General features: G+C 36.5%; 1 protein-coding gene across 5 annotated transcripts; it reads right to left on the bottom strand.

The window, feature by feature from the left end:
* Positions 1 to 2335: 2335 nt before the first annotated feature.
* Positions 2336 to 9604, bottom strand: LOC149846122 (prohibitin-1, mitochondrial-like). Of its 5 annotated transcripts, none has more exons than XM_089996185.1 (7): positions 9410 to 9604; positions 8793 to 8974; positions 6251 to 6367; positions 4816 to 4986; positions 4398 to 4610; positions 4014 to 4213; positions 2336 to 2750 (listed from the first exon to the last, which is right to left on the bottom strand). In XM_089996185.1, the coding sequence occupies exons 2-6, from the start codon at positions 8967 to 8969 to the stop codon at positions 4019 to 4021; spliced, it is 873 nt and encodes a 290-aa protein (XP_089852311.1). In that variant the 5' UTR covers positions 8970 to 8974; positions 9410 to 9604; the 3' UTR covers positions 2336 to 2750; positions 4014 to 4018. The 5 variants fall into 5 exon arrangements, 4 of the variants coding, with proteins under 4 accessions (XP_089852311.1, XP_089852310.1, XP_089852309.1 ...); XM_089996184.1 differs by having other exon boundaries at positions 2336 to 2738; XR_016430249.1 differs by lacking the exon at positions 2336 to 2750 and adding an exon at positions 3274 to 3523 and having other exon boundaries at positions 3959 to 4213.
* Positions 9605 to 12270: the final 2666 nt, after the last annotated feature.

The raw sequence follows: 12270 nt of genomic DNA, 5'->3' as shown, positions 1-12270 counted from the left end.
GTCTGTTTTTGCTGGCACGCTCCATTGGCCTGATTGGGTGAGTTTTTCTGAACTTTCTCATGGAGAATTAGGTTTGATATTCCCCATATGAGGACGCACATCTCAATGTTTGCTTCCTAGTTTCCCGGGTTGCTACGGAAGGGCCATTGCTCAATTACTGATGCATCTTTTGGGCCATTAGCTTATGATAGTTTTCCCATTTATCACTTGGACCCCCCTTCCACCCCCACCCCCCCCAAACACACAGACACACACACACACAAGCATACTGGCACACATACATACAGATAATCACACATGCACCATCTGGTATCTGCTTACTAGTTTTCCATTGTTTGCATTTCTTCTTGATGCAACCATTTGGAGTCATTAGTGCTCCAACCTGTGTTACTCATGACTTATATCTAACGTGGATTCACCATTTTCTCTTTTCCATATGAGAAAAAATTTGCACCATCAAACAACATGAATGAGTTTGATCAAAAGACTCCCGGGATTAAAGAAAGGAATTCAAACCAATCCAGCTCTCACAATCAGTCACGTGTATGATTTACCCCATAATCTCTCTTCTATTCTAATTAATGCTTTGGAAATATCAGTCACACATTCCACCAGAAGAGATTGAAACAGCCACTGTACCGACACCCTTGGGAAGATGTTCTTTACACAAAGTAACGATGGAGTTTTTGCCGGCTTTATGCTATTGTTGCTGCAGTTGGTTTACTTTCCCCACCATCTTTTTCTTGTAGTTAGATTTCTGTTGTTCCTGTTGCATGTGAAGTTTATTTTAAGTCTTTTGTTGTAAACAGTTTTTTTAACTGTTAATATATTAGGGTGCTGCTGCTGCTGAAAATTGGGATGAAGTATTTCAAGTTAAATTCAGCTATCTATTATTGGCTAATTAACTTCTTTTTGTTCAGTCATGCAATGTTATAGCCAAAGGTGGAAATGATTTCCTGTGGCACGAGTTGAGGGTTCATCTTTTGAGAGAGAGGGAGTACAGAAAATTTTGCATCAAAGGTTTTAGAAAAAAAATTAGACTATCTTTGATGTTGTCATGATTAGGGGTGGTAAACGGGCAGAGCCCACTCTTGTGGCAAACCAAGCCATCATTTTAGAGCTGGAAGAAATAGAATTATAAAAAATGCATTTTCAGATCCAAAAGTAATAAGATTTTACCACTAAACCTATTTTTTCAAATCAAATAGTTCAGTTTTGTGTTCTACACGTATTATATGTTTTAAAATATATTTTTTTACTACTAAATGAGCTCATAATAGTCGTGCGAGCCAAGTATCATCCATTGTTCATGTTCCACTTCCTGAGTTTGTTTTATGAGATTGAACGAGATCTTTATGAGATAAGCAGCGAGCTAACTCGGATTGTTTCCCAATCCTTGTCATGATTTATAAATACCTCGAATAAGAATGTGCTTTTTTCTTTTATTATACGGCAAACATGCCACGCTGAAAAGTACTATTGATTTATGGTACGCCAAATGTCAGTGAATCTGTTCCATGCTTGGCTCCTGCAAACCTTTAACACGAACATACCCCTGACTGGTACCTCCACAATAGCTTGAGCAGCGGGTAATATCCTCGGGAATGCTGTCAAAAGTCTGATGTATTAACTCCATTTGCTTGTCATCAAGAAACCTCGATTGCAAAGAGATGGGTCGGGACCCAGACCAAACCCTATAGGGTGTGGGTATGGTGACAAATAAGAAGACCGGATTAAAACCCAGGTCCAGACCCAAATATCCTATTAATACATTGAGTAAAGTATAGTTTGTGAAATTTTATACCAGACCTGAGCCGTTTATATTAAGACCCACATTTTCCAATGTAAAAATAATGAAAATGTTATTTTAGCAAGTATGATCCAGGTCTGGTTCATGTAGTTCTTATCGGGTCAGGGTATGGTATATCTTGTAGTAGACCTGATTAGACTTGGATCCATACCCGCTACCATACCCAAAAATCTGGTAAGTCTGGTTCCACTTAGGTCCAAACCAAACACCCTTAATGATACCTGCCCAGTAGCTTTTTTTTATATATTTACACAAACCGTCGTCAGAATCAAAGACCTAACTGGATGGCTCTGCCAGAAGTACTTGTGATTATTGTCCTGACAAAACTCTATAAAACTCTGTAGGCTTTACCCTTGCCTTTATAGAGTTACCATATTTCAGCCTGTGCAAGGGATGACGCCCATAAAATTTGAACCTAGACAGTCTGCTTAACGGCCTAGGCTTGAGTCACCACGTCAAACCTCTTTAGGCCCTCTCCATTAGCTTGAGCCACGAATTGCTGATAATGTCATTGTAGTAGGGTGCTTTTGATGTTTCTCAGGCCTTAGTTTCACAAATCAATGATGGTGTTAACATGTGAACAACAAAAGGAACAGTGTCTCTCTCTCTCTCTCTCAAATACCAGGTGCTTAAGCAACATTTTCTAAAAGACGGGCTGACTCAATCCATCTTTGAGATTGGGCAATTTTAAGTCTGCTCCTGTGATAACAAGAACCACACGAGGTCCACATTCAAATTCATAACCCAGGCTAACCTAAATGTTTTGCAAAGTCACTGTTGTGATAAGGCCAAACAAAACCCATGTTCAAAACTAACTAAACGGAAATAGAGGCTAAGATAAAATCCATGACGACGAAAAACCATAAGCCCTCCAGCTCGAGAATATTTTGGCCCCTACTGACGAATTTCTGCCTTCTTTTGCCACAACCTGTCCAGAGCACTGTACTCATCGTAAGATAAACCAAATGAAATTTGCAATCGTATTTCTTCAGATTTGTAACACAATTTCTCAGGACAAGATTGTAACACTACAGGACTGGAAAGATGGTATTTTCCTTTTGCTTGTACATTGAGCCCTTCTCTGAAAGAATAACTCAAAACAAAACTTTTCACGGGACAACAACGCCAAAAATTCACCAAGCAACCAATGCCCCTTTTCGAACCACCATTCCATAATAGTATTAGTTGATGCTGTTCGAATAAGAAATGCTCACACACAGTGATACACATCCCAAAGGAATTGTTCAACTCTTAGACCATCAACTGATGCAGTTCATAAATAACTCGGTTAACCTAAAACAACATCAATTGATCTTCCATGTAAAACATCACTAGTTACAAATGTAACCTTGGAACAACATATGATAGTGGCCTGTGCTTGCAGCAGAAAGAACTATTTTTCTCTTGATCCTACCACAGCCAGTTTAGACAATGAATGGAATCATGAACTTTCCAATCAATGATGCGGTCAATCTTTTCCCAAATTTATTTTCAGTTAAAAGCATATTAGTAGTTGCAGTTATTACATTAAGGACTAAGCTTTCACAATAAATTGAAAATAATCATGTCTCAGCTGATTTGTTATCAATTCTCACGTCTACATAATGTGTTATTTTGAATGATGTATTTTTTTTCACTCTTTTCCTTTATTCTGTTTCTAGCTGGAAGTCACTAAGTTTCTAGTTACGAGGACCATACACATAAGTCAGCAATCTGCCAAATAAAACTAAGCTGCTTTAGTCCCTGATATCGATCACACTTATGAAAACATCAGCCATATCATTGATGGACAAATAGTCAAAATATGCAGCAAATCTGACGAACTACTTTTAACAAACTTCACAGATTAGGCAGTAAAAATCTTATAACTGAAAACCGAAAAAAATAAAAAAAATGCAATATTGATTTTATATTCCCAATCTATTTTGATTTCTCTTGGAGTAATTTCAACTTTTTTTATGAAAACTATTTCAATTTGTGTCCAAGAAGATCTATTTCAGTAGTGCCAAAAGAAGCACAAACTGATTTCAATTTCTGATCATATACCAGTCTGCCCCTCAAAAGCAAGGAGATAAAAGCAAAAAGTAAAAAGGATGGATGGATTTCCTCAGTGTAAGCACACAATATGAGTTCAAGATGCAGGTATACCTGTGCACGAACGAAACCACATAGTGCAATAAGAATATAAGGCTGGAAGAAGCACCTCTTTCATTTCTTTGCTGGGACGTCCAAATTCATCTCTTGGAGATTCAGCAACAGATCATCTGAGCTCAAAAACACTCTGTTTGCAGAATTTGAGATCGTATGGGCTATCTCTCTCGCAGCTTCAATCTTTCTTAATGTAATGAATGCAGGATTGTTAGCAATAGCCTGACCAATCAGCTGAGCACTCTTGGCCTCACCCTGGACGCAAACACAAATGAAACGTTTATGCACAGTAGATGCAGTAAGGTCACGTGCATTTGGAAGTCATTCCAACATGAAAGCAAGATGATCTTGTAGTTGACTAGACTTCAAAAATTATAAATATGCACTGTGCAGCAACAAAAAAGATAACCATTAGGATGAATGCAAAGGGCATTTTTACCTGTGCTCTGATGACAGCACTCTTCTTGTCCTGCTCTGCCTTCTCTACAACAAACTTGGCACGCTCTGCCTCTTGTGCAGCAACCTGCTTGGCTTCAATTGCAGCAGTAAACTCCTTTCCAAAAGTAAGACTTGTGATGGACACATCGTCCAGGGCTATGTCAAAATTTGCTGCTCTATCAGTCAATATTTTCCTAATCTCCCTACTAACAGCCTGCAAAATAGTCACATCTGATATTTGAATTACAAGTGTTTTGTGATCAACATCTTCAAATATGTGTAAACTAAATCACGAAGTTAGTTTTGAAATGAATACTTGACTGGACACCCAAACAGTAGAGTTATAAGAGATTTGCAGAGCAGTAAATCATAAATTGAGACCATGACGATGGTTATTCTAGAAAGTTGCAGGCCCCTACCTCTCTCTGAGTGATCAGCTGGCTGGCATTGTATTGTGCAACAACTGCTTTCAGAGTTTCATGAATGATTGAAGGCAGGACTCTCTCATTGTAATTTTCACCAAGTGTTCGGTAGATTGTTGGTAATTGATCTGGTACAGGTCGAGTAAGAACTCGAAGGCCGATTTTGACCTGCATGAATGTATGATGCCATCTCATTCAACAACAATTTGAACACACAGAGCAAGAAAAGAAGCTACATGCACTTTGGAACATTTAGGCAGCATTTGGATCACACATACCAAAATGTGGGTCTCCACTAACTCAGCTTTTGGTAAACCCACGTCTATCAAAACCTAGTTCAAAAGATGTTTTTTTTCTCTTTTTTGGCCGTCATCCAACATGGGTGGGTACCATTCTAAACATTTCCCAGTCATTGAGTGGCCAGAAAATGGTTGGAAGAAAAAAACAAAAGATCAGCCCTTACGGGTATCAGACCAGCCTGATACAGCCCAGACAATGCTTCCCACACTAGACAGCAACTGTCTGACAACTTTTGGACCACATTGGTAGGACGAGGAGGCAGCCATCAGAATTGCCAGTTTTATCGAGAAAGCACTATTAGTCCACGTCATCTGGATCTGGATCATGCAAATACGTTCATTGATTCTGTTTTCATTTCTTACATTATCAAAATTCCACATTTAAACAAATTAACAAAGCCAGTGTAAAGAATATATATTAATAAATAGATAACAATTAATATAACTCATGGGGTCAAATGAGATTGGTGGATGGTAAATTAAATCGCAGTATCACAACCAAGGGATCTCAGGTTCAAATATCACATGGGCTAGCACAAGATTATATATTAAAACAAAACTCAAAAATAAAAGAACTTGTGAAAAGCACACTCTCCCTCCCCCTTCCCAAAAGGGCAGATCACAGAAGACAAAGAAAAGAAACAGAAAGAAAAACCTTAACCCGTGTCTGCAGATAGACGAAAAGAAAAGGAGGCTCAGATTAGAGGGTAAACTCAATGATCATCACCCACAAGTTAATCAGAGTGGTGCACGACAAACATTCTCATCATAGCCACCTTTGTTGGCAAAAATGTGCACACACACACAATATATATCTGGTGGATGCACAAGGGAAAATGTTTTCTCATAAGGAAAAGACTAGAAGCAAAGGATTCCATTAGAAACCTTTGGAGATTTTCAATGCCACCTTTTAACATGGTCATATTGGTGGAAAACCTACAAAGATAAGCATCTTTACCATCCAAACTTACCTATCATATAATTGATTATAGAACACCAGATTCTAGTTTACTTATCTAAAAGTAAAGAACTCTAATAGATTTGAATATATACGTATGTGTAGGGGCATCCTTGTGAATGCTGCATCAATAAGTTAAAAAATAATAACAATTTATGATCTACATGGCACTCACCATTTGCAAATCACGACTTCCAGAAGTGCTCTCCACAAGATGAGGTCGTGCACGAACATCATAAATGACAGGTCTATCAAACCAAGGTATCATGAGGTGTGTTCCTTCAGGATAAACCTACCAATAAAAGTATGTCAAGAGACAAAGAAACCATCTTTCATCAAAAAGTTTGAAAGTTGAGACCAATAATTAGAATATATTACATATGTGCAACTACTAATAAGCTAATAGTCACATAAATTTAAGGTCACCAAACAAAGTGACTCCTGTCAGAATGCAACTTCCAATCATCAAAATCAGGCACAATGATCAAAGAATTAAGAGATAAAGAAAAGAGTGGACAAAGGGGCCTAAAATGGTGGACTTTGGCACCATGAGCGTCATCTTTAAAGTGCAAATCTTGAAGAATTCTAAGTCATCATGATGATTAAACATTAATATGATAAATCTAAGTTGAATGTTGAAACTTAACATAATCAATGACAATTAAACAAAACTACAAAATAAAAGGATGAAGAGCAGGGAAACAAAAAGAAAGTTAAGACATTTTGACCATGTCTAATGAGGTTTCACTGTGTGCATGAAGTGTTCAGTGTTCTAGTGTATCCAGTCTCCATATTGTGTCATGTGATATCAACACAAGAGGTGCATGATAAGTGAAGTGACAACATCCGCTTCTACAAATTTCTTGATGTCATGGAACCAAGGTTTCCCATCTTTTGAGGATTGATAATTGACATCTTTCAATTTTTTTTCTCTTTATCTTCATAGGCTGGCTTTCCTAGCTTTTTGATAGAGAAGGACGTTTGATAATGCCCTTGCTCCATTTTGGTGATGGAAGCAAGGTTTGCCGGACTATCTGCAAATTGGTTGTCATCTCTTCCAATATGAGAAAATTCGCATGATTCAAACTTTTTTATCAACTCTGAGACAATAACTTAGGGAGTCAAATTCTCATGTTTGGCCTTTCATACTCCTATGACTTGTCGGATCACCAACATTGAATCACCTCGAATATGAATCTTTCTTGCTCTCAATTTGATTAGACATCTCAATTGGATCAGGGCTTCATATTATGCTACGCTATTGGTGCACACAAAATCCAATTTGAAAGCACAAGGGATCTTTTCACCATCTGATGATAACAAATATGATTCCTGATCCATTGATATTTCGCGATCCGTCAAAGTACAACTGCCAAATTTGTTTTTTTTTCTTTATCCAATGCCAATATATTCTCACCAGAAAAATCATCATTTATTCATGTTTTCTCATTTATGGGCAGACCTGTTAGGTGATTAGCTATGACTTGTTGCTTTATTGTTTTTTGAAAAAACATATTTTATATAAAATTCCATCAACAAAACTTGTCATCCTGCAATTCTTCTAGTCAAGGCTGGTTTCTCAAAGACACATTTGATCGGATCAAGCCTATACAAAATTCTAACCTCACATGCTAGTATATAATGTCTCAACTTTTGAGTTGCCCAAACAAGAGCTAGGCATGTCTTTTCCAACCTGTTATGTTTCTTTTCATATTCCATAAAGGTTTTGCTGATGTAATAGATGACATATTCTATTTTTCTAATAATAATGGTAAAGCCACCGGTACCATATTTATCAACACTTGAATATTGAATGCTCATGATTTTATGACTGGTTTTGGTAGCAATAACACCTAGCAGCTATGAAAATTATGGTATTATATGATTATTTAGGCTCTACACATATTTATTGCATTTTGTAAATAAGAAAAAAAAATATGGCAAATGGAGAGCAATGGATACAAACAATTTCCAAACAACAAAAGGAAAAGAATTAAAGGTTGCAACTTAGAGAGCATAATGTAGGATGATACCCTTGACGAGAATAATGACGCCACTCACTGCTTTATCGAATACATGATACAAAAGCATCACAGTTTTTTTTTCTTAATTAGTTGTATTTTTTAACAAGAAAATCAACTAACATGGTGTCAATATTCAGCCTGTACACGAAAATCTGCCCTCTGTAATCATGAATATCTGAGACATTTGCTTTTTTAACCTATTAGTACATATTGCGTCACCTACTTGTCTGTACCCTTACTAAGTATCAACTGCAGATTATTACAAGGGGAAGAGTGGCCACAAAGTGAGAGTCTACATTTTCCTACTTATTCATTGATCAAGTATCCAAATAAAACCGTAACATATTCTTCCTTTCAAGGAGATGGTAGCTTTCTTCTCCTTCTCATGGTGTCAAACTTGTAGGAATAGTTTTAAACCACCTTTGCAATATTCCATGGTGTGCATGGAAACCCAATTGGGATTCATATATTCCCTCTAAGAATATGCAGTTTTCATTGTTCTAAGAACAATAGCTGATAATAATGTGTGAATACAGAGCCATCTACGCTTATAAGAAAGTTTTCCACATGTTCAACAAATATAAAACGAATATTACTCTACTCGAATTCTTATATAGAAAGACAAGCATGAACCAAGTTTCCATTATTGGATGCACCAAAAGGAATCGGCAAAACATATATAAGAGCACAAACCTTGTCCTTAACACCAACAATTCTGTTAAAGACGATGGCACGATGACCACCTTCAACATTGTAGAGGCTGTGCGTTGCCGCATACAATCCAAGCCCACCGAGAAGTGCCACCTTCACCAATGCGGACGCCGCACCTCCCCCTGGTATATTTGGGACTCGAACATTGTTGAAGTTCATCTTCGCTGAAAAAAAATAGGCAAAACAAAACAACCCACATCAATGTTATAGCACACTATCATTATCTATCTGTGTGTATACGTATGTGCGTGTGAAGTAAAAATCATCAACTTTCTGGAGATTTGCAGCGAAACCAATATCAAAACGGAAAAAATAACGAGATGAATAGTTGCTCTGAAACAGAAAGAAGGAAACGATAGAGTGGCAACACAGAAGAATAAAATAATCATTGATTCTCTAAAGGAAGAGCAAAGTGGAGGAAAAAACTTCGATTTTTTGACCACCAAACAACGGAAAATCGATAAGGGTATCGCTTTGGTACCAAAAAAAAGGGAAAAGAACAATCATACGGTGGAAAAAGCGCATGAAGACCAGAGATTCAACTCTTACCCTCTGAGAAGCAGGATATAATGAAAAATCAACGAAAGAACTAACCGAACCTTTAGCCGTCGATGGTTCCCCTTTCTTCTGCGTCGAGAAAGAGAGACGAGGGAGAAAGGGAGAGACAGAGAGGAGGATCGCTAGAGAGAGAGAGAGTACTGTACAGGACTCTAGGGTTTATGCTTTCTTGGGGCTAAAGTTAAAACCCGTCGATCAGAAATGGGTCCGATGACGGTCCAGATCTGGTACGGATACGGGTCAGATGGGGTTACAAATGGCCCCACCTAATGTATAGTTGTATCCGAACCCGAACCTAAAAACGTGATTGAAATGCAACAATATACAACATATAAATAAAATCATTTAAACAGATTAAGTATAAAAAAATATGTTGTGAGGGTTGTTTGTATCTAATAATATTTTGGTAAAGAAGGCAGTGTCTTCAAAATAGGTGATATTTTGAAAATGTCACATTTTTGAGGTATTGTAATAGTTTGTAAAAGTGTTCTGATGAAACATGTAAAATTTAAAACATCAGTAATATTTATGACATAGGTTAGGAATAAAAACCATATATCTATGTTGCAATGATTCATGGACTGGATGACACTAGACGGGGGGGGTCACTTGGCAAGTTCAGTAATTTTTTAAAAAACATGACACAAGAATACAGAAATTTTCTGTTTTCAATCGATAAAAACAATATTTGATATTTTAATACTAAACATGTTTTTTATTGTTTGTATTATTAAAAGGTAATGAATTTTAAGAAAATATTAGTTGTACTTACCTGATCAAAGTGTGACAAAGGAAAGCAAGAGTTAGTAAAGGTTTCACTGAGAAAGAATATTGTTGGGTGTAAATGAGTTTATAAGATCATGTCAAAAGCAGATAAATCGGTTGAGAGATGCAAAATAATATTAGTGATGAATGGTTACAGTCATCAATACAAAATTGATTTTGCATAAACCTTTGTATTAGTAGCTCGTATGATCATTATAAGGACTTTACTCACATTAGTGAGATAATGAAACTTATGGGAACTGGATGTAAATAATGTCCTCGAATGAGGCAGGATCATGTGCACTCGCATTGCACAGATTCAATGTGTCGTTGACATGATCTCCCTCCGTCTTTTATTGTACAACCTGTCATGGTCAGACTCAATATTAGATGGATGGTGATCAAGTGTAACATCACATTGAATTTGTGCAATATGTTTGCACCTGATCCCATCACTTATTGAATGGTGATCTGGATGATGGGGTTTATATGAAGTTGCCATAAGAGTGTTCCGATAATGAGGGTAAAGTTTGTAAGTTGAGAATGACTTTGTATGGAATAAAAAAATATAGTTTTGTTGCCAGTTTTTTTTTTGTTTTGAGAAGAGTTATCATGACGCAACATTGTTTGTATCATCCTCTATACAAGGAGAATGCATATTGGTATTACATATGATTATATGATATGAGACAGCTTGCAAAATGTGGATCATACCATAAAGAAATTGACTAGTATTTTTGAAATGAAGTATTTGATACATCTGAAGTATTCTTTTTGTTTAGATATTGCATTCTAAAAAAAATACTATATCTATCTCAACATAGGTATGTAATTGATTTGATGATGAAGGCGAGCTTGGCAAATGATTTAAACAAAGTCAGTTAACCAAAGAAACAATTTTAAAATTAAGGCTTTAGATTGAATGAAAATAGAAGATTTAATGGTATATATATAGTTAGTTGGGAGTTTGATATACTTAACTAATTTATAGGGATCATTAGATATATGAGGAACACCATGCACTATGGTATGTTTTTTCACCATTTTCTTTAAGGCAGAGAGTTTACCATGATGATGATTGTGGGTACTCTACTTGGGATTGCTTTTTTACTACTGAATTTTGTATTCTTTTCGACAGTTCTTTGTTTTTCTGAAAAAATAAGAAACACAAAAAGTTGTGGTTATCTACAACTGAAACATAATACTGAACTATAACTCAGGTTACAATTGAGATTGTATAGATAAGGTGGTTATTGAGAAAGTTAGGTGTTCTTATTGATGCTCAGACTTTCTTATATTATAAGAATATAAATACAATTCATATTGCAAAGATTCAGATATTCATCATAGAATTAAGCACATTGAGATAGATTGTCACTTTACAATAAGAACTTATGAGCATTCATATTCTAGATGTGTTCACTAAGAGTCTTATTACTTTACCTTTTAGTTCATTATTTTTTAAGCTTGAAACGATTTTACTTGCATCATTTTAAGTTTGAGGGGGGAGTGTTAAGACTTATGTATTGTATGCATACTATATTTTTTCTGTGCTGCCCATTTTTGTATTTATAGGTACTCAACTAAGCTTGACTCACAAAAGCTAGTTAACTAATAAAAATATATACTTCAGATATATTGACATTATATAGTATATATGAAACATATGATTGAACTATTTGATTTGCAAAAATAAGGTTAGTAGTACTTTTAGCTATGAAACAATACATTTTTTGTAATCCTATTTCTTCCATATCTAAAACAATGTTTTTTTTTTGTAAAGTGGTTGGCTTGCCCAAAAAAACGAGCCAAGTTGAACACTTTAGGCTCGGGTCATTCAGCTCGATTACCAGTCCGAGATCCAAGGGAGACAATTTGGACGGGGCCCACAACGAACCAGCAGCCATGCAGATCGAGGATCCGAGATCCACAAACCCCCCAAAAATGCACGTTTTTTGGATCAGAGAGCCTCCATTCCGAGATCCTAGGATCTCAGATGACCTTGGATCCGAGATCCGAGACAACCAAACACACCTTCGAGTCAGAAGTGAGAACTAAGAACTTGATCCGGATCCATTCAAACCCGACCCGGATGGTGGCCTACGAAAGGTTTTCCCTCCAATTTCCCTGCACAAGA

This window comes from Nuphar pumila, chromosome 2 (assembly GCF_984573655.1).
Source record: "Nuphar pumila chromosome 2, dmNupPumi1.hap1.1, whole genome shotgun sequence".
NCBI classification, from domain to species: Eukaryota; Viridiplantae; Streptophyta; class Magnoliopsida; order Nymphaeales; family Nymphaeaceae; genus Nuphar; species Nuphar pumila.
The sequence above is the reverse complement of the archived record's forward strand: the minus strand, read 5'-3'. Positions and strand labels throughout refer to the sequence as shown.